Genomic DNA, 24,041 nt, shown 5'->3' on the forward strand with positions numbered 1-24,041 from the left:
TCATTCAGGTTTAGGGAAAGTTGCAATGTGTCCAGAACTGGTACATTTGGCAGGCAAAGTTGGGGGAATACTGGATTTAAGATTCCTGCTAAAGAAGAGGATGGGTAACCTATGAGGTGCCTTTGCCTAAGTTTCTTCTTTCTGAATTCAAACAGTCTGAACTATTTGACACATTAGTAGTACACTGTAAGGTATTCACCATACACACAGGAAGGTGAGTGCCCCTATTCTGGCTACCTGTTTTTGTGTCTTGAAGTTTGTAAAATAGGAACCATAAATGATGTTCTGGATAATTTTTCTGTCAAACAAACTCACTTCAATTTTTACTGTCGGCTTAGTATTAGAACAATTAAATTATGACACTACTAAAATTAAAACAAAATGGTCATTCTTGCTAAATAAAAGAAAGGAATAGCAAAACATGTTGTATTTCTTTCTGAATATATTTTATCCAGGTAGCAAACAGTAGCAAAATACATAATCATACAGAAGTAACTATGAAATTAAAATTCAAAAAAATGGAAATATGTGCTTTACTTTACATATGCAAATACAAAAATAATATTGTGATCAGGGCTTTCTTGTAGATTTTTTTAAAGTAAAAAATGGAAAAAACAATAGTATTGACATTGGGAACTGATTTTACATTTATTCAACTCTATTTTTAAGGAACATTATTTTATTTTTAATACTGTTCAGTCCAAAAATTAGCAAAATCACGGAGATCAGGTTAGGTGGAGATGTTATGTATTTACTGAAACAACGAGGAGTTCGGTGACACCTTAAAGACTAACAGATTTATTTGGGCATAAGCTTCCATGGGTAAAAAACCCCACACCTTCAGATGCATGGAGTGAAAATTACAGATACCTATGTATTCATGGGAATATTATAATACTCTGACTGAAATCTCTGCTCTTGGACATCAATTGTGAGTTGCTGGCAGTGGTAATTAAAGAGCAGTTCACTTTTCTGTATGTCTGTGAGGAATGACAAGAGTAACACAAACTTCAAGGTCTCTCCCACAGATAGGCCTTGGCAAGAAAAGGCAGAATACCAGGTGGCGTTGTAGCACAATTATTCTACAGATTAAAATTTTAAAAAGATAGTCTTAATCCATTATTGATTACATTTCGAATACAGCACATATCCTTTATTCCCGGACAATAAACTTAATTCAGATAACAACATGCCACCTGTATTCTTACATGCAGAAAATTTAAGATAACTATCCTAAAAGGAGTATTTGCAGGAGCTGGAGACAGAGCATTGTTGGTAGTGGGCCCACATCTTGAGAATTTAAGCCTGATCAATATACAACTCAACCAAATCCAATCACATTGACAAACAGCAGCAAAATGAATCTCAGTCTAGGTTTTCCACTGACAGTGTATTGTGGAACACTTGGGAAACTGGAGCATAGCCATTCACCCAGCCAATATAGGAATAAACTTCAAAGGGAAGTGTGTGGTGTCAGGGGAGGTGATGATTCTATGATCATCTGTGTGTGCGCATGCAATACAGGACACTGTTTCTAACAGAGCAAATACAGTGCTTCGGTCTTTGTATGTATGTATATATGCATGTACGTATGTATATATGTATAGTGGCAATGTAAGCTTCCTTACATTGTTTTGCTATTGAACTACAGGCCTGAATCAGAGGTATTATCTCTAGGGATTAAGTTTAGAAGTGTGAGCAACAAGGGTGATGTCGTGGTGGGAGTCTGCTATAGACCATCAGACCAGGGTGATGAGATGGACAAGGCTTTCTTCCAGCAACTAACAGAAGTTACTAGATCGCAGGCCCTGGTTCTCATGGGAGACTTTAATCACCCTGATATCTGCTGGGAGAGCAATACAGCGGGGCACAGACAATCCAGGAAGTTTTTGGAAAGTGTAGGGGACAACTGCCTGGTGCAAGTGCTAGAAGTACCAAGTAGGGGCAGAGCTCTTCTTGACCTGCTGCTCACAAACAGGGAAGAATTAGTAGGGGAAGCAAAAGTGGATGGGAACCTGGGAGGCAGTGACCATGGGAGAGATGGTCGAGTTCAGTATCCTGACACAGGGAAGAAAGGAGAGCAGCAGAATACGGACCCTGGACTTCAGAAAAGCAGACTTTGACTCCCTCAGGGAACTGATGGGCAGAATCCCCTGGGAGAATAACGTGAGGGGGAAAGGAGTCCAGGAGAGCTGGCTGTATTTTAAAGAATCCTTATTGAGGTTTCAGGAACAAACTAACTCAATGTGTAGAAAGAATAGTAAATATGGCCAGTGACCAGCTTGGTTTAACAGTGAAATCCTTGCTGATCTTAAACACAAAAAAGAAGCTTACAAGAAGTGGAAAATTGGACAAATGACTAGGGAGGAGTATAAAAATATTGGTCAGGTATGCAGGAGTGAAATCAGGAAGGCCAAATCACACTTGGAGTTGCAGCTAGCAAGATATGTTAAGAGTAACAAGAAGGGTTTCTTCAGGTATGTTAGCAACAAGAAGAAAGTCAAGGAAAGCGTGGGCCCCTTACTGAATGAGGGACGCAACCTAGTGACAGAGGATTTGGAAAGAGCTAATGTACTCAATGCTTTTTTTGCCTCTGTCTTCACAAACAAGGTCAGCTCCCAGACTGCTGCACTGGGCAGCACAGCATGGAGAGGAGGTGACCAGCCCTCTGTGGAGAAAGAAGTGGTTTGGGACTCTTTAAAAAAGCTGGATGAGTACAAATCCATGGGGCCGGATGCGCTACATCTGAGGGTGCTAACGGAGTTGGTGGATGTGATTGCAGAGCCATTGGCCATTATCTTTGAAAACTCATGGCGATCGGGGGAGGTCCCGGATGACTGGAAAAGGGCTAAAGTAGTGCCCATCATTAAAAAAGGGAAGGAGGAGGATCCAGGGAACTACAGGCCAGTCAGCCTCATCTCAGTCCCTGGAAAAATCATGGAGCAGGTCCTCAAGGAATCAGTTCTGAAGCACTTAGAGGAGAGGAAAGTGATCAGGAACAGTCAGCATGGATTCACCAAGGGCAAGTCATGCCTGACTAACCTAATTGTCTTCTATGAGGAGATAACTGGGTCTGTGGATGAGGAGAAAGCAGTGGACGTGTTATTCCTTAACTTTAGCAAAGCTTTTGATATGGTCTCCCACAGTAATCTTGCCAGCAAGTGAAAGAAGTATGGGCTGGATGAATGGACTATAAGGTGGATAGAAAGCTGGCTAGATGGTCGGGCTCAACGGGTAGTGATCAATAGCTCCATGTCTAGTTGGCAGCCGGTATCAAGCGGAGTGCCCCAAGGGTCAGTCCTGGGGCCGGTTTTGTTCAATATCTTCATTAATGATCTGGAGGATGTTGTGGACTCCACTCTCAGCAAGTTTGCAGATGACACTAAACTGGGAGGAGTGGTAGATATGCTGGAAATTAGGGATAGGATACAGAGGGACCTAGACAAATTAGAGGATTGGGCCAAAAGAAACCTGATGAGGTTCAAGAAGGACAAGTGCAGAGTCCTGCACTTAGGACAGAAGAATCCTATGCACTGCTACAGACTAGGGACCGAATGGCTAGGCAGCAGTGCTGCACAAAAGGACCTAGGGGTTACAGTGGATGAGAAGCTGGATATGAATTGATAGTGTGCCCTTGTTGCCAAGAAGGCCAATGGCATTTTGGGCTGTATAAGTAGGGCCATTGCCAGCAGATTGAGGGACGTGATCATTCCCCTCTATTCGACATTGGTGAGGTCTCATCTGGAGTACTGTGTCCAGTTTTGGGCCCCACCGTACAAGAAGGAAGTGGAAAAATTGGAAAGAGTCCAGCAGAGGGCAACAAAAATGATTAGGGGGCTGAAGCACATGACTTATGATGAGAGACTGAAGGAACTGGGATTGTTTAGTTTGCAGAAGAGAAGAATGAGGTGGGATTTGATAGCTGCTTTCAACTACCTGAAAGGGGGTTCCAAAGAGGATGGATCTAGACTGTTCTCAGTGGTACCAGATGACAGAACAAGGAGTAATGGTTCCAACTTGCAGTGGGGGATGTTTAGGTTGGATATTAGGAAAAACGTTTTCACTAGGAGGGTGGTGAAGCACTGGAATGGGTTACTTAGGGAGATGGTGGAATCTCCTTCCTTAGAGGTTTTTAAGGTCAGGCTTGACAAAGCCCTGCCTGGGATGATTTAGTTGGGAATTGATCCTGCTTTGAGCAAGGGATTTTACTAGATGACCTCCTGAGGTCCCTTCCAACCCTGATATTCTATGATTAGAGGAGGAAGTGTCACTTCTAGGTTTCAGAAGAGCATGTTCAGTCCTTCTGCCCATTCAGTCCTTGGCCTCAGTGCTCAAACTGCAACTGTGATGCTGTTATTTGGTATGTGGAATCCGACCAGGAGGAACAGGACCAAGATCTGTGATTATTCATGACACACAGATTATCAAATATTTATTGGATGGTAGCAATCTTCAGTCACTGTTGACTTATACTGATTCCAGATAGTGAATCAGCCATAAAAAGTTCCATTTTAAATCATCAGACCCATGAGATAGTCAGTCTCTGGCATGTCAGTTTTAACTTTGAATTTCCATGCATTTGTTGGTTTATGTAAAAACCCTCACTTAAAAAACAAAACATAGTTCTCTATTGCCTGAGAGAAAATACATATTTAGAGTCATGTAAATGCAGTAGCAGGTTTATTTGCATTTCTATCTATTCTCATGATACAGAAAATGATACGAAACCTCCAACAAGGTAAACTAGAATATAACACACATGGTGTTAAACCCTTGAATATTTATTGTGAAAGGCATGATCTTTATGCATTTTGCTATAAATGCCATGTATAGCTTCTCTCCCTTACACTTTGTGGTGTTTAATACTTTTGTGGATGCATGTTTACCTGATATATCACAACAACTCCTGCAAATCCATATTCTGCCTTTTTTTCAAAGATCGTAGGTCAGAGGAACCATAATTGTCCAGAATGTCTCTGCTATCTAGAACCTGTTTCCAAGGGTCTGTGAAGTTCATGTTCTAAAAGTCCTCTCAAAATAATTCAAATTACTATTTTCTTTTTAACCTGCCCCACCACTACCAAAAGATGCGGTACACAATAAATTCAAAAGGAAAAATAAAGAGGACTGGCAACATTGCAATTTCCAAAACTGACACATTCTTGGTAGCACCAGACTCAGGCTGCCCATCCTTGCCTGATGATGTATGTTCTACCCTTTATTTGGGACATGCACTAAATTCAGTGGTGTAAGATTGTCCCCATGTGTAAATATAAGCCCATGCTGGGTCTGTGTGAAGTTGCAACTAATTACAACTGATAATCTTTGAAACAAGAATGCTAAATACATTAAAAAACAAACAAACAAAAAAACCTTACTACTAGTGACACTATCCTGTGTGCCAATTTCCAGCCATGGCAAGCACATTGTCTTCATGAAACTTGCCATTTAATGCTTTGATTCATCAATCACTTGGTTTTAGATAAATGCAGTTAGTTTTAATCCAAAGCCCACTGAAATCAGTGGAAAGAGTCCTCAACTTCAGTGAGTTTGGGATTGGGATTTTGTGGAATGAACATTTATGGGAGACTGGATAGCTTCAAATTTCAGCCAGGATGGAAGTGACTAAGAATTCTTAGCACTGTACAGCTGCTTGGTTGCCTTCTATAAAATAAATTGCTGGTCTCAATCATGTCTTGTTTCTACTAGATCAATATAATTGATATGGCACTAATTGTCACTTCGTTGGTAGTCTCAGTAGGGAAGCTAAAGGACTGAATAGGCCTAGTGACAAAATTAGACTCTTATCCATAGATGGTACCTCTAGACTACAGGTGAAGGACATTAGTGGGGAGATGAAGAGAAACCAGTGCTTGTGAGAAGATCACCTGTTTCCAAGCTGGTTAAGTTGCTGTTTAGATCTCTCATTCTTTGAAATAGCTTTCTGTGAGAAAATAAATTCCCTTATATCCCTAATTTTTTGTTAAATACAGGTCTGATGGCCCTAATAAAAACTTTGAGTTTGAATGAGAGTATAAGACTTAGGATTCTTATCCAGATTTTCTGGAGGACCATCTATTTTCCCCCGCCCTAGTTTCCCAGAATACTTCAATATACTGGGAGGCCCTCTCTCTGTGACAGCTCCACTACTAATAGCAGGTAAGCTGGTGTCCAAGGTAGGTAATTGTGGCCCTTAAATTATGGCCCTTAAAACCAACCGCATTCTCAAAAGCACAGTTACAAATGGTTCTGACCCATCGCTCTATTAGCCACATTATAAATAAATTAAAATGGTTTTTTAGGCTTTGGAAATCTGATTTTTCCCTTACATGTCTCATTCACTAATATATTCAGCAAATTTAGTCAGTCTCTTGATTTTTAATCTTTCAGTTCCATGCAAGCACAGTATGTACAGTATAGGAAAGTATCTAATTTGTATGCATCAGGCAAACCAAATTTGACCACATTGAGATATCACATTATTAATAGCTGTTTCCTTTAAATTGCCTTCAGTTTGCTTTAATCTTCTTTTTTGTGCATGATCCTGTGCGAGAAAAAAGGCTTTCATTCAGGGTTCTATTTTTATATGCAAATATATCATTTGATTATATACTTTTTTGTCCCTGTGTTATCATGAATATTTGCAATGAATGATATATGGGTTATATTTATGATTCGTGAGCTATATCATATTGTAACTGCTTGCCTGCTCATCTGCATATACAACATCCCTGTTGATGTTGATTTGTCTCATTTACATATTAATCACACTTCTATTTTCAAAGATATTTTATTATAAACAGTTTTTTCCCCCAGAGTTATAATAGCACAAAGTTGTATTTTCAAACTGAGCTCATCTCCATATATTTTTTTTGTTTATGATAAATCACCACTTTGTCACAGAAACCATATTCAATATCGTCACACTTTATATAGCTCTGACATATGGTTTCTGAGTAATTAAAGACCATGTAAACAGTTTACAACCCACTTTGCAAGCCACTTCACAGTCCAATGACTTTAATAATGTTCTGCAAATACCAAACAGAAAAGGAAACCAGCAGAGTCTGTTAGAAGTGAATGCCAGCAAAACTGCATGATCAGAGCTATTTTATTCCTAACTGGTGAATTCCATGACCATACAAAATGATGACTGTTTGCTGCATTCAAGTGATGAGCAACTAAATAGTGCAGGAAATCCTTTGAAATAAAATTTAGTAGGTCAGATTAGCTATTGTGTTACTCCAATTTAATTCTCATTGAGTTCAATGCACTGATGTAAAGCAGCTGGAGTAAAGCAGGGGAGAATCAGGTCCTCTAGCTTGGGTGAACAGATGTCTCAGAGTATTGCTATAAGGTTCCCTTTTATGGGCCCATCTGCACCAATAACTTCTGTATAGATGCCCCTTGACTGCAATGCAATTTTCCTCCCCACATAGTTTAAACAGGTTTGATCTTGCTGTGTAAGTGGGCCAAATTGTGTTTTAACTAGGGCTGTTAAGTGATTAAAAAAAATTAAGCACGAGTAGTCACACTGCTAAACAATAATAGAATACCATTTATTTAAATATTTTCAAATATATTTATTTCAATTACAACACAGAATACAAAGAATACAGTGCTCACTTTATATTATTTTTATTACAAATATTTGCACTGTAAAAAACAAAAAAATAGTATTTTTCAATTCACATAATACAAGTACTGCAGTGCAATCTCTATCATGAATGCTGAACTTACAAATGTAGAATTATGTCCAAAAAATAACTGCACTCAAAAATAAAACAGTGTAAAACTTTGGAACCTACAAGCCTAGGGGGGGAAGGATAGCTCAGTGGTTTGAGCATTGGCCTGCTAAACCTGGGGTTGTGAGTTCAATTCTTGAGGGAGTCCACTTAGGGATGTGGGGCAAAATCAGTACTTGGTCCTGCTAGTGAAAGCAGGGGGCTGGACTTGATGACCTTTCAAGGTCCCTTCCAGTTCTAGGAAATAGGACTGAGTAGGCTTAAATTAATGGAGATATTCTATTTCTTGTTCAGCCAATAGCTAAGACAAAGAAGTTTGTTTACAGTTGTAGGAGATAATGCTGCCCGCTTCTGGTTTACAATGTCACCTGAGAGTGAGAACAGGCATTCACATGGCACTGTTGCAGCCAGCATTGCAAGATATTTACATCAGCTGCACTAAAGAGTCACATGTCCCTTCATGCTTCATCCACCATTCCAGAGGACATGTGTCCATGCTGATTACAGGTTCTGCTCAATAACAATCCAAAACACATGTTCATTTTCATAAGTTGAGTCAGATGCCACCAGCAGAAGGTTGTTTTTCTTTTTTGGTGGTTCGGGTTCTGTAGTTTCCACATCGGAGTGTTGCTCTTTTAAGACTTCTGAAAGCATGCTCCACAACTCGTCCCCAACAGATTTTGGAAGGCATTTTAGATTCTTAAACCTTGTGTTGAGTACTGTAGTGATCTTTAGAAATCTCATATTGGTACCTTCTTTGCATTTTGTCACATCTGCAGTGAAAGTGTTCTTAAAATTAGCAACATGTGCTGAGTCATCATCCGAGACTAGTATAACATGAAATATATGGCAGTATGCGGGTAAAACAGAGCCAGAGACATACAATTCCCCCCCAAGGAGTTCAGTCACAAATTTAATTAACACTTTTTTTTTTAAAACTAGCATCATCAGTATGGAAGCATGTCCTCTGGAATGGCTGAAGCATGAAGGGGCATATGAAGCATTAGCAGCATTATCTCCTGTAAATGTAAACAAACTTGTTTGTCTTAGCGATTGGCTGAACAAGTAGTAGTACTGAGTGGACTTGTAGGCTCTAAAGTTTTTCATTGTTTTGTTTTTGAGTGAAGTTATGTAACAAAAAGTATCTACATTTGTAAGTTCCATTTTAACGATAAAGAGATTACACTACAGTACTTGTATGAGGTGAACTGAAAAATACTATCTCTTATCATTTTTACAGTGCAAATATTTGTAATAAAAAATAATATAAAGTGAGCAGTGTACACTTCGTATTGTGTGTTGTAACTGAAATCAATATATTTGAAAATGTAGAAAAACATCCCAAAATATTTAATACATTTCAATTGGTATTCTATTGTTTAACAGTGTGATTAAAACCGCAATTAATCATGAGTAATTTTTTTAACCACAATTAATTTTGAGTTAATTGTGTGAGTTACTGCGATTAAATTGACAGCCCTAGTTTTAACTATGTTCCTGAACCGTGAACATGAGCACTGATGAGGATCTCAACTAAGCTAAAAGACCAAACAGTATTTGAAATGTGTTAAGAACTACTGAGTTATAATCAGGTAACCCAACATGGTGGTAGTTACACGTTATGGTGCAGATGGGACATATTGTATCAGTTCAAAATTCAGCCCTTTTTGTTCATGATTGAAAGCTGTTAATTTGTGACCACTGTTCAGTGACTTCCGTTGAAGTGTGCTGATGGTCTGTATGCAGTCCACTTCCACAAAAGCACTTCTGGCATTAATTGGTATCAACACTGGCAGTGTGAAAAGAAAGACGAACATTGAATGGGCCATGAAGTCTGGGCTACACTATCACCCTCTACTACTTCATACCTGAGGCTGCACTGGTGGGTTGTTATAGAGAAATGTGTAACTGATTCTTAGTCAAAAAGTCAATTTATTATTTCATCCTCTTTTACAAGAAAAAACAAACAAACATTATTTTCATGAAGAGCCCAGTCTAATTGTATGAGGCGAATTGGAAGCTTTTATATTGACTTCATTTGGGAGTTCAATTGGAAATAAGAGGGGAAAACACATTTAATCCAAATCAAACATGTTATTTTGCTAAGGGTCTGAAGTCACATTACAGTGTGTAACAGAAAACTCACAACTGCCACTCAAATAGGTTTTTTTCCCCTCTTCCAGTGAGACTTAAACATATTCTTTAAGTGTTTTGCTAAATTGGGATGATACCACCAACATGCTTAGAGTTAAGCAAATGTTTAATTCCCTTGATGAATCAGGGAGTCTGCCATTATAGGCTCTGTGATGCTTAGTGAACTGGACAAACAAAATGATACTACTGGGCAGAGGGATTTAGTGTCAAGAGAAAGTCAAAGGGTTGCATGTAAGAATGAACAGCATGGTGGAGGCAACATTCCGGGAGCTGGGACAAGGAGGATGGTGAGAAGCCAGGAGCCAAGTAGGGAAACAGAGTAGATGATCACAATAGTCCCTTCTGGTCTCATAAGCTGAGTCTATGACTTACTACAGCAAAAGAACACTGGACAGACTACTTGTTCTTTTTCCTCCATTGGTGGAGGTGCACTAGGAATGAGGCTGTGCCACAAAAATAGTACAGAATTGCATGCATTACCCGTTTACCAGATTAATTACACTCATAATTAATCATACCAATTAATAGCAGCTCTGTAATTATATGTACTTATTCATCACAGTATCTGAGCACTACAATTAATAGGAAGTGGATGTCTCTATCCTGTGGGTGGCTTTGTAAAATCTCAGCACAAATCAGTAACTCCCCTTGCTCTCCATAAAACATACAGCAAACTAGTCCAATTATTGGAAACAGAAATTGGCTGACCCATAGTTCTGAACAGTGGTGCTGAGTGAGAGTTGACATACTGTAATGAAGCACAGAATTCTCAGATTGTTCAGATTCCCATGGATTTTTGCCATGACATTTTACTCATTAATTATGCTGACATTGTGTGCTGATCTCAACCCTTGCCCAGACGCTATTTCTTGCAGATGTATTTGTGACAATGTTGTTTTGGAATGCTGGTTTATCTTTATTGTTTCAATTTTTCACAGATCTGTAACTAGATGAAAAACATATTCCTGCAGTGCAGAGAGAAAGTGGCTTGTTTGCAGAACAGGGCAGTAAAAGGATCTGCAACCCCAAATCACTGTTTAAAATAACACAGTTTGGTTCCTAGTGAATGCAATACGTACATTTTCTCTAGGTCACCAAGTCCTGAGAAAGCTCCTTTTGCAATGACTCTCACCTTGGTGAGGACAAATCTCCTGAAAATAAAGAAAATTCATGCTGATTATTTATTATGTATATCACAATACTGCCCAGTGGCCCCAGTCAGGATTGCGGATACACTGTTCTCTGGATGGCACACAGAGGCAGAGAAGATTTTTTGCCCTGAAGAATTTACAGTTTAAGCTGTCATTGTCATAATCAATATGGATAACTCCCCATGTAGGCCTTACGCATTAACAGTTAGCCTTGAGCAAGGGGCAACATGCTGTTGTGCTTCCACTGAAGCATCCCAGGAGGTCAAATGTCACTCAATGAGTCACAATTTCCCTTTGGTCTCCACTGCTTTGGCAGGGAGTAAACTGTTCTGGGTCCATACCTGGGACAGCTATGCTGGCCAATGCATTGTGAGGCAGGGGATGGAGACATTCCCCATCCCCTCCTGCCCTTTCCCACCCACCTGCATGTGGTGGTGGATGAAATGGTTCTGTGGGGCCTTATTCATCTTCTGCACTGTGAGTGGTGGGATGAGTCACTGACACAAAGCACTAATGGGTTGCCTTATACTCCCTGTACCTTGCATAGCCACACAAGTCAGGCCACAATCTGACCCTAAATAATAGAAGTGCACAGACAATAGCATGTCAGGTAATATCTGCTGTGGATGTAACTTTAGGACTCTATAGGGAATACTGTGTTTGACAGTTTGTGCTGATAATTACGCACAGTATTCCACAGAATGGTTGTGGAACTAATGAGAACTTTAGAAAGTACTGCATGGTTCATGGAAGACTCTTTCCCACATTGACCCAGAGAATGTTTTAATACATTTTTTAACAGACCTCGCAGGGGGTGGGTGGGGGGGAATTTAGGAAGAACATAAATGTCAGTGCACTGCTTTAGGCCCCTTCTACTAATGAAGGTTCATCTCTTTTAGCACAGTAAACACAGAAAAAGTACAGAAATTTGCTGTAGTGCTTGACAAACAAAAAGGAGGGGTATCTATTGGTCCTTGGATAAATAACATTATCCTATTTAATGGCTTTTCCCCACAAATTTATTTATTTATTGAAGTGAAAAAATAAAGAATTATTTATGCTAAAATTACCTATCAGGTTACATAATACTACCCTATAGGCCATTATGTGTTAGAAGCCAGGACAAGAAGCTGTGATATAGAGGGAATGAGCCACACATCATACAGTGTGTTGATAAAGGTTTCAGAATGGTAGCCCTGTTAGTCTGTATCAGCAAAAGCGAGGAGCCAGATGCTGACAGAGTTAGCAACGGGATTTGTTGCAGGGATTGGTTCCTGGGACCTGACCCATATCTATTCAAAGGACACCATCATAGGACCTAACCACATCAGCCACACCATCAAGGGCTCATTCACCTGCACATCTACCAATGTGATATATGCCATCATGTACCAGCAATGCCCCTCTGCCATGTACATTGGCCAAACCAGACAGTCTCTATGCAAAAGAATAAATGGACAAAAATCAGACATCAAGAACTGTAACATTCCAAAACCAGTAGGAGAGCACTTCAATCTCCCATGACACTCAATAACAGACTTAAAAGTGGCAATTCTTCAAGAAAAAAACTTCAGAAACAGACTTCAATGAGAAACTGCAGAACTGGAATTAATTTGCAAACTGGGCACCATCAAATTAGGCCTAAATAAAGACTGGGAGTGGCTGGGTCACTACAAAAAGTAATTTTCCCCTCTGTTAATACTCACACCTTTTTGTCAACTGTTGGAAATGGGTGACATCCACCTTGATTACATTGGCCTTGTTAGCACTGACCCCCCACGTGGAAGGCAACTCCCATCTTGTTGTGTGCTGTAATATTTATACTGCTTACTGTATTTTTCACTCCATGCATCTGATGAAGTAGGTTTTAGCCCATGAAAGCTTATGCCCAAATAAATTTGTTAGTCTCTAAGGTGCCACAAGGACTCCTTGTTGTTTTTGTGTTGGTAAAGGAATTTATCCTTATTTCTACAACTGCTGTTGGCAACTGAAGTCACACTCAAATCCTTCAGGTACAAAGACAGGCACTGGCCGTAAAAGGGAAAAAAAGGGACCTTTTAAAATCAAAAAGCTACACACAGGTATGTCAACTATGCAATTCTCTCACTCAGTCTATTTTCCTCCAGGAATGACATCTAATTGTTTCTTGAATTACCACAGAGGTTTTGCCTCAATAACCTCGTCTAATATTAATTCCTTGCTTTTATCATCTCACGGTGAAGAACTGTTTCATAATGGTTGTTTTAAAACTTATCTTTTCATTTCCATTGATGTTTCCTTATTTTAATATCTGTACAGGGCTGGAAACAGGAACTTAGATTGATATTACCTACTGTACACCATTGCAGTGTATATCTATCTTTTAACAATCTGCACTTCAAGGCTAGAGAGACTTTCTATCCCGTTGTTCACATCAAGTATTCATAGAATCTACTGTCCTCATTATGCTATGTAATTAGTCTAGAATTTCCATATGATGATCGTGTTTTAATCAAAATCTCGGGTAAGGGTATTATCTTGCTGGAATTCCAGTACAATGAATTTTTGCAATTTAGCTGCATATCTTTGGTGGAATATGGTTCCTCATTTAGATCTCTGAATTTAAGTAGTTCAATATTTAAATACCTTGGGTGAAATTCATGTCCGGTTTTACTCCATTAACTTCCATGGGGGGTATACCAGGAATGAATTGGCCCTCTCATATTTTCATTTAGTGAAAGATGATTGATTAAGTCTCTTTTGGACTTCATCATTCTATTATTATTATTAATTTAAACTGTTCTGAAATAGCTTCCATACACACTGTCACATAAGAATTGCAGCACTGAGATTATTATGCAAATGTTGATGGATTAAAGAGTTTCCAGAAAAGGCCTAACCTGGATTAGGCAATTTGTAAAGTTTACCCCAAAACACAGTGAAGATAGTTCATTCAAAGCTATGTCTGGACTTTCATAGTTCAGCTAAATAAAATGGAAGCCTTCAAAATACCCAGTAGGCCTAGTGTTACAAAGCTGAACCAATTAGGGAAATGCTTACCTTTGATCTACTTCGAAACCTGTTCCAAACACCCTTTTGTAGCAATAAATCCTTGGCTAGGGAGCCCTAGAAGGCATGCTCACTATGAACAGCCATATATATTTTTGCCAGTGTACAGAAATACTCAAAATCAAATCATCTTGATATGGATGCAGAGCAACAAGATGTGTATATACCTCTATTTAAGAGCTGGATTCTGCTACCCTTTAGTTACCCGTGGTGCATACAATTACACACGAGTAACTACATTCATGTGAGTAGACCCATTGAACTCAGTGACACTACTCATATGAGTAAAGCTACTTGTGTGTATATAAGTGTTTGCAGAATCAGGACCTTACTTTGCTACTTTGATTTGAATAAGTCATTTTGTCAAGTAAAGTGCTACTCAGTGTGAGTAAGGATGCCAGAATCAGACTATTTTTTTTAATGTATTGGAGCAGTTAAAATTTAATTGGTGTTTAATAGCTAAATCTTGCACACCACTTAGAAAAAAATAGGACTAATTGTTCTCAAAAAACTGTGCCTAACTGGGCTGTAATAAAGTTAGTCTTATTGTTGCAAACAACAATGAAGGTATGTCTACACTGCAATAAAACACCTACGGCTGGCCCATGTCAGCTGACTTGGGCTCCTGCTACAGAACTATAAAATTGCAGCATAGATGCTTGGGCTGCAGCCCAGGCTCTGGGACCATGTGATGGGGGAGGGTCCCAGAGCCTGGTCTCTAGCCCAAGCCCAGGTATCTACACTGCAATTTATAGCCCTGCAGCCTGAGCCAGCTGACATGGGCCAGACAGAGGTGTTTTCTTGCAGTGTAGATATACCCTACAAATCTAATTGAATCGAAAGAGGCTATTTGTTGAAATTATCAACTATATAATGGATATGTATCTATTATAACCAGTGAAGTGATGTATAGTTTATAAATCTCAAGAATTAGATTTTAAGAATTAGCCTGTATTTAAATAATTCAAATAATAAAGTAGCAATTCCCTGTTTGAGGCATCTACATAAAATATAACCAACGACCACTTCTTTAGTTTTGTTTTTAGAATAATTTTAGTAGGGTCATATCTGACTAATAAGTATTTGTGCTTAAGCATTTTTATGCCAAAACAAAGAATAAGTCACAAGAGTCAAACTAAAAGATTTGAAAGGTTTACATACAATAGAAAGAAGCACATCTCTAATCATTGTACAACAGCCCTGGCTTGTGGGTGTTTTGTTTTTTTGCATGTAGTTTTAGTAGCTGTTTTTTTTTTTTTCAATACTTAGTTGATTTTAATTAATTGCATTTTACAATAGTTGTGTGCAAACTTGATTATATATTTGTTTAGTGAAGTGTCTAATTTGCAATTTAAAATTTATATGAATAGTCTACACACTAATAGCCTTAGCTCAAGCCCATTGAAGTGAATGGAAAGACTCCCAATGACTTCAAAGGATTTTTGCATCAGAAAAGAAATGGAACAAAATAAAAAAATAAAATAAAACTTCAGTCATGGGGACAATTTATTGGAGTGCTGTTTCCTAATCCAGCTTCTTCTTTCAGTACAATCAGTGACAAGTAGCCAAGTGTCCACGTAGTTCTTGGTTTGTTTTTTTTTGTTTGTTTTTTGTTTGTTTGTTTGTTTTTAGGTAAATCATGGTGTCTAATCTCCATATACAAACTATCGGTCTTGCACGTTGGAAGACACCTTTAATAGATCATCAGGTCCTCTTCTGGGGTTAATGTGGTAAGATTTGATCAGTGAACCAGATTCTGATTTAATTTACCATAGTGTACATTTGCAAAAACTCTAGTGACGTTAAAGCTTTTATTATTATTTGTATTATGGAAATACCTACTGGCCTCACCTGAGATCAGAGTCCCATTGTGCTTGGCACTGTACAAACACATAGCAAATATCTCTGCCCCAAAGATCTTACAATCTACATAGACAAGACAGGCAAAGGTGGGAGGGGAAATAAGCACAGAAAAGTGAAATGATTTGCCCAAGATCACACAGCAAATCAGTTAATTAGCCAGAAATGGTTCTCCAGAGTCCTGACTCCAGTAATTCTAGATTTACAGTATGTAACATATCTGAATCTGGCATATTATTCTTAAACCATCCCTAACAAACAATATGTTTCTCAATCAAGTCTTAAATATCTCCACTGATGGGGACACTGCAGTCTGCTGCGGAAGCTTGTTTCATTGCATAAATGTTTTTATTGTTAATGTTCTAATATTTAACACATATTTTTCCTACTCCAGCCTAAACCTGTTCTTGTGACTAATGAGGATAATTGATTTCTGCTCTATTTGTAACATCCTTTTATGTCTTCATGTACAATTAGGTCTCTCCTCATACTTAGTTTCTTCACACTGAATATGCTCAGGTCTCTAAAAGGTTTTCCCCAAACCTTTTATCATTCTAGTTACTTTCCTATGAACTGAAGGTCTGTCTTTTAGGAAAAATGGATGTAACAGTATTCCATTTAAGGCCTGATCACTGCAGAGTGGAAAAGAACCTTCACTTGTTGATTTATCAGGATATAACACATATAGATCAAGATGTCATTATTTAAAACATCTCTGAGGCACTATTGATAAGAATCTAAATGCTGTACAATAATCAATATACAACTTCATGTCACAACGAAAGAACAAACAGCTCAAGCTCACAGCTAACTGGAACCAGAGGATCTGGTATAAGCAAAATGCCAAATCTACAGGCAAACCACCTAGCCAATGAAAAAGATACCTGACACAGAAGTTGGGAATTAAAAGGAGGCAGCAGTAAAATGATCATGAATAAGCTCACCTAAATACATGGGGCATGCCTCATGCTCTGAAGGCAGCAATCAAAGGATTCTATTGAACTTTCTCCTGGATAAAGAGTTTTACAGCTGAAGATCCTCAGGCATGACAGAGAAGAGATAGATGGTGTCAGGGACTGGGGAAGGGGCAGTCTTGCCTAATGGTTAGAGCCAGAGCCCAGCCTAATGGTTAGAGCTGAGAACAGGAACTGGGAGTCAGAGCCAGAGTCAGAAGCCAGGCAAGGGCACAGGACTGGAACAGAACAGGAACAAGCACAGGAGAGATCACAGCCAAGGCATAAATGTTGAGTAGCTGCTGAGCTTAAATGCAGACCTGTTGGCTCCTTGCAGCCAGTCGGGGGGCGGCGGGGGGTGGTCCATCAGGCAATTCTGCCACAGTCCAGCTGGGCTCATTAACTGGCCTGAGAGCTGAGCTGACTCACCCCAGACTCAAGTGAGAGAACTCAAGTCCACAGTTCCTGACAGAAGGAGAAGCAGAGGCACAGAGAAGAAAAGTGAATGTCCTGACCTCCACCTGGTCCAAACTGAACTAATGATGGAAAGCAGACCCATCCCAGCATATAACAACTCTCAAGAAGGAATAGAAGGCAAGAAGTAATCACACAAACACCTGGGACCTAGATTATAAGTTTAGAAAAGCAGATAAATCAGAATGGAACAAAAATGGCATTTCAGGGCCAATTTTTTTTTTTTTTTTTTTTTTTTAAGTACCAAAGTTGGATATGCAAACCATGCACAGGTGGATAGACAAGTATTTGTGTATGCAAAACATGTAGCTTATGCACCAATAGGCATTTACACATGCAAATATATGTTTTGTGTGCACTGTTAACTGTTTATACCTGAATGCAAATATATTTTGCATGTCTAACAGACACCTAGTTTGGAAGACTTCGTCCTAATATATCTTCTTGGCTGGCACTTGGAAGGATATTTTAGGCAAAGGCCTTTACCTAACCATGAGCTAGATTCTTATCCTTACTTCACAAAGTAACTAAACTGAAATCAGACTACCAAATCGTATAGCAAGTATTTCCAACAGCTGCCAATAACCTTGTAAAACAAAGGACTTTTGCTGATTATCATAAGTTATATTAGCAAGAAAAGATTAATCTCTCCATCATAAAGCAAAGATGAATTTAGGTCTTTCAAAATACTCTTTAAAACTTATTTCGCTGACCTATTTAAAAGTCACACACAGTTAATCAGAAAGCATATGTGTTGTAGAATTATCTTCTTTGGCTCATGTAAAATGCAAATTCATGACATTAAAATGAACTACATAAAGTATGTACCCTAAACTTTATAATTTAAAGTAAAGTGCCACAATTAAAAAAAAAAAAAAAAGGCAAGACTCAGTGGCCAAATTCTGTTAAAAAGAAATAAATATGGTAGGATTTGAAGAACATTTTACTTCAATCTCAGAGGTAATAGACTGATGTTATCACCTTCTAATCCTCTGCAGCAATGTGTATTTTCTCAGAAGGAAAGATTTACTGAGAAATTTAATTTCCTCTGCAATTTTTCCCCCCTACTTTGTGCTCCAGCACAAACAACAACAAATGAGTCTCTGCTTTACAACAAAAGCCATAAACCCTTTTGTATACACTATTTCTTGCTCTTGCTAGTATAAAAAAAAAAAAAACAACAAAAACCCAAACACAACACTGTTCCAAATTGTTATTTTTTTTCTTGATTGACCAATGGAACACTTTACTTTTTATGTAACAACATTAGGAAAATAGTCGTGATGGACAAGAGCCACAGGTGATGTAATTCAATGTAGCTTCATTGATCTGGCTCTAAGCTTATGATTTTTATTTCCTTTGGAGTCAATGGAAAATTCCTTTGGGCCCAATTCTGATCTCACAAACTTGTGAAAGTCATGAATAATTCTACTACATTAAATGGAGTGAGATCAGAACCAGTCCTATTGACATCAGTGAGATTAAGGTGGGGGCAATGAATATAATTTTTCTAGAAAGGCCTATAAGCACAAATACATTAGCATAAGGATATTTTCCTTAACAGTATGGGAAAGGATCAGTATTTTCAGTAAGAAAAAGACCTTATTAACAAATGTAGTGTGACAAGTCCTGCTGCTCACATGGTGAAGTAGGTTTTTAGGTCCAAGAAGCCAGGGCTATGATTTTGGATTGGAAAGTCATGTGATCAGTTTAGAGGTCTTTATTGGAGAGTGTTCGTTGTTTTTGGCAATGCCTTTATTAATATTAAAAAAATCGTTCAGCACATGTTCTAAGTTTCCCTTTAAACAAACCATACCCCAACAGAAGTCCCTGAACTTCATCAGACTGTCAGTTTTTAAGCAGAACTCAACACTGATTTGTGTAGTGGGTTAGCGGTGGTCCTTCCCCTTCTGGGTCAGTGGGAGGCCACTCCACCTCACTAGGCATTGCCCACAGTCAGGGAATTAGCAGAGCACTGCACCAACAATGGCTCAAGCCTACAGGCCAGGCAGAGCCTCAAGTGAGTCTCTGGGCACCAGGCCTTCCATCAGGGCAGGGCAGCAAACAGTTTATGGCTCTGGCCTACAGTCAGGGCAGAGCAGCACAGGGGTCTGGCATCCTAGCTCCAGCAGATGGCTGACAAACACAGGCCTCTTAGCCTAGAGAGGGGAGGCTGCCATCTCAGGGGTGTGGTGACAAGGGAACCCAGACCCACCCGACTCCTCCAGACCCCAAACCAGGACCCTTACAGTGGCAGAGTATTTTGCCACTGGAGAATCCAGCCACAACATGCTGACTGCAGTCTTCCAGCTCAGGCGCAGGCAGGAAGCATCTCTCTTTCAGCAGCTGCAGTCCAACTGAGCTCCAGAGCCCGCCCTTTATACTTCCTGTCCCGCCTCTTGACTTCCGGTGGGAGGGGTGAGGATGGTCTGGCTCTACCCACTTGTGTTCAGAGCGTGGTCTCTCCCCCTCTTGCTCAGTAGAAGGCCACTCCACCTCAGTGCATCCTGTATTCCCAGTTTCCGAGAAAGCTTATTTTATTGTACCCATCTCATGCCTCAGTCCTCCAGGGCCAAATTGCTCAACCCAAGGAAGGGCTTCAGGAAGCCCTGAACACAGAAGAACCAACATCCTTCTCTTGCAGAGAGAGTAGCATGTGCCTGGTGTGTCCACAATCTTGCACATCCTGAAGCACTGGTTGCAATTAGGAGATCTACTAAAAACTAATGGCATGCTATTGCCCTGTAATTTCTAATTCTGAAAGGCTCCAAGTTCTTGATATAATTTTCCAAGATGGAAATAGCTCAGAATGGTTGTTTCTGATGTACTGCTAATGTTTGTCACCAGAAATTAGCTTTCTGGAAACAATCTGATAAATGTAAACTGGTTTCAGTGGGTGCTGATAGCACTTAGCACTTTGCAGAAGAGAGGGTAGTACTTGCTAGTATCAGGCTCCCAGTTGGCCATTTTTCAAAATGTTTTAGTTTTCTTTTGCTAACAAATGCCATTTATTTTTATGTGTAGGTCAGTAGACAGTTTCCCAAACTGTGGTCTACAAAGCACTTGCTGGTTGTTTGCAACCCCAGAGTTGCTAGCCTCCCAAGCATCCAAATATCATTAATTAGGTCCTAAGAGTCTCTGAGACTAGCTTTAAAATGATAAGTTTTTTAAAAATAATACGTGTTGGGGTTTGTGACAGGGTGTACCAGGACCTCTGAGGCCCCCTGATGGAGGCCTCATGGCCCTGCCACACCTTGCCCCAGAAAAGGGCTGTGGAAAGGGTCCTCTAAGCTGCCCAGAATGGGTGTGTGGGACACACCCAATCGGAGCCCAGCAGGCTAGTATAAGAACAGCTGCAGGGCCAGAGTCAGAGCAGTTCCTTGCAGGAGCTAGAGGAGTATAGACAGTGTGCCTGTCTGGCAGGACCTTGGACAGAGCAGTTCTGGCAGAAGCTGGAGGGAGTGAGAAGGAGCTCTGGGTTGGTTGCTGGGACTCCATTAGTAGAGCCCTGTGTGGATACAAAAATGTGTATCCGCATCCAATTTGCGATCTGCAAAGTGGAGGGTCCGTGACTCCATGCTGGCTCCCCACAACTGCCAGTGCAGCTCTACCCAACCCAGCTCCCCCAGACACCTCCACTTCTCCCCAGAGACCTCCTGCCCCACCCCCTGCTCCACACTCACCATACCTCATTTCCTGCTCTGGGTAGGAAGGCTACAATCCCGGGCAGTGCCTCCCTTCCAGGGTGGGGGGCAGCTCGGACATCCCTATGCAGCTGCAGGGGGCTGTAATGCATGCAGACCTGGCCCAGGCAGAGCATGGCAATAACTACTCTCCCTTCATAGCACAGGCCCTTGCCAACCCCCTAGTTTAAATTACAACACCACACCTCTTTGAAAATGGGGCTTGGGTCACTCCCTTCTCAGAGCTGTAGTTTATCTCCTCTGTCCAAGCAAGCTGGCTTTTTTTGTTTTTGTTTTTTTGTTTGAACTGCACTCAAAACAAATGTAAAACTTCAGAGCCTACAAGACCATTCAGTCCTACTTCTTGTTCAGCCAATCACTAAGACAAACAAGTTTGTTTACATTTATAGGAGATAATGTTGGCCTCTTCTTATTTACAATATTACCAGAAAGTGAACAGGCATTTGCATGGCACTTTTGTACCTGGTATTGCAAGGTATTTACATGCCAGATATGCTAAACATTCGTACGCCCCTTCATGTTTTGGCCACCATTCTGTAGGACATGCTTCCATGCTGATGACGTTCGTTAAAAAAATAATGTGTTAAATAAATTTATGACTCAACTCCTTGGGGGAGAATTCTATGTCTCCTTGTCAGGGTTCCCCCACACTCTGAACTCTGGGGTACAGATGTGGGGACCCACATGAAAGACCCCCAAGCTTATATTCTACCACCTTAGGTTAAAACTTCCCCAAGGCACAAATTCCTTTTCTTTGTCCTTGGACGGTATTGCTGCCACCACGAGGTGATTTACACAAAAATTCAGGGAAGGGTCATTTGGAATCCCTATCCCCACAAAATATCCCAACTCCCTTCACCCCCTTTCCTGTGGAGGCTTGAGAATTATATACCAACCAATTGCTTTAGCAATATGAGCACAGACCAGACCCTTTGTCTTCAGGACACTGAAATCAATCAGGTTCTTAAAAGAAGAAATTTATTTATAAAGAAAAAAAATAAAAGAATCACACCTACAAAATCAGGATAGAAGGTAACTTTACAGGGTAATAAAAAGGTTTAAAAAACAGAGGATTCCCCTCTGGGCTCTGCTTCACAGTTACAAAAACATGAATAAAACTACCTCTGTAGCATAGGAAAATTCACAATCCAAAACAAAAGATAACTTAACACATTTCCTTGCCCTACTTACAATTTTTGTAGTTTTAGATGGATTATTCCAGATATATTTTAAGGAAATGTTGTACCTGCTTGGCTTCTCCCTCTGTCCATAGAGGGAACAATCACAGAACGACAAACAAATCCACCCCCCCCAATTTGAAAGTATCTTCTTTCTTCGTCGGTCCTTCTGGTCAGGTGCCAACTAGGTTATTTGAACTGCTTAACCCCTTACAGGTAAAGTAATCCAGTACAGCTGCCAAGGAGGGATTTTATGCTACTGCATACATAAAGGTTGCTACCCTTCCCCATATATTCATGACACTCCTGCTCTGTGTTTTACCCACATTCTGCCATATATTTCATGTTTATAGCAGTCTTGGATGATGACCCAGCATATGTTGTTCATTTTAAGAACACTTTCACTGCAGATCTGACAAAAAACACAAAAAAGGTACCAATGTGAGATTTCTAAAGATAACTACAGCACCCTACCCAAGATTTAAGAATCTGAAGTGCCTTCCAAAATCTGAGAGGACGAGGTGTGGAGCACGCTTTCAGAAGTCTTAAAAGAGCAACAGTCTGATGTGGAAACTACAGAACACAAGCCACCAAAAAAGAAAAACAACCTTCTGCTGGCGGCGGCATCTGACTCAGATAATGACAATGAACCCTTGAAATGGTGGTTGAAGCATGAAGGGACATATGACTCTTTACTGCATCTGGCTCGTAAATATCTTGTGATGCACCTGTTCTCACTTTCAGGTGACATTGTAAACAAGAAGCAGGCAGCATTATCTCCTGCAAATGTAAACAAACTTGTTTGTGTGAGTGATTTGGCTGAACAAGAAGTAGTACCGAGTGGACTTGTAGGCTCTAAAATTTTACATTGTTTTATTTTTGAATGCAGTTTTTTTGTACATAATTCTACACTTGTAAGTTTGACTTTCATAATAAAGAGATTGCACTACAGTACTTGTATTAGGTGAATTGAAAAACACTTTTTTTTTATTACACACAGTTCAAGTACTTGTAACGCTGGTCTACAATTTTTGAGAAGTCGTCTGCTTCAGAGATAAAATGTGCTATTTATTATGTATTTTGATGTGCTGAATTCAAATATGACTATTAAAACAACTGATTGGCTACTGTTTCTAAGATATTTATGTTTTTACATTTTATGTCTATGTATATTGTGTAGATAGAGTTTTAATCATAAATTGTAAACCTAGGTCTTTTCATGTGTTCATGGTTGCTTTACATGATATTTTACCTGTTCTGTTTATGTAACACTTTAAAAATCAGCAAAAGGGTTATATAAATAAAATTTATTATTAAACAAAAGGCAAAAAACTATTATGTACATAGTTTAGTTCAGTGTCTACTCGGCGCTTCTTGGCTTGTCTCTTGTATTCATTAAATGGAGCATCTCTTGTCACTGTCCAGCAATAATCTGCAAGCATTGATGGGCTCCATTTGCCCTGATAGGGTTTCTCTATTGTTGCAATGTCCTGGTGAAATCACTCGCCGTGCACGTCGCTCACTGCTCCGCAGTTCGGTGCAAAAAAATCTAGATGAGAGTGCAAAAAATGTATCTTCAGTGACATGTTGCAACCAAGGCTTTTGTATGCCTTCAGGAGGTTTTCCACCGACAACCTGTAGTTGTCTGCCTTGTTGTTTCTGAGAAAATGTATTGCCACTAACTGGAAGGCTTTCCATGCCATCTTTTCCTTGCCACGCAGTGCATGGTCAAATGCATTATCTCGAAGAAGTTCATGAATCTGAGGACCAACAA

The 24,041-nt window shown here is 39.7% G+C and overlaps 1 protein-coding gene across 3 annotated transcripts in view; it reads right to left on the reverse strand.

Annotated features, from left to right (window-relative positions):
• The window catches only part of FSHR (follicle stimulating hormone receptor), a 172,638-nt gene that overhangs the window by 83,608 nt on the left and 64,989 nt on the right, over positions 1-24,041 (reverse strand). For all 3 annotated transcript variants that reach the window (XM_034764341.1, XM_034764340.1, XM_034764342.1), the window contains exon 2: positions 10,979-11,050. In XM_034764341.1, coding sequence (XP_034620232.1) covers positions 10,979-11,050 — 72 coding nt within the window. The remainder of the gene's footprint in view (positions 1-10,978; positions 11,051-24,041) is intronic.

This window comes from Trachemys scripta, chromosome 3 (genome assembly GCF_013100865.1).
Source record: "Trachemys scripta elegans isolate TJP31775 chromosome 3, CAS_Tse_1.0, whole genome shotgun sequence".
Classification (NCBI taxonomy): Eukaryota; Metazoa; Chordata; order Testudines; family Emydidae; genus Trachemys; species Trachemys scripta.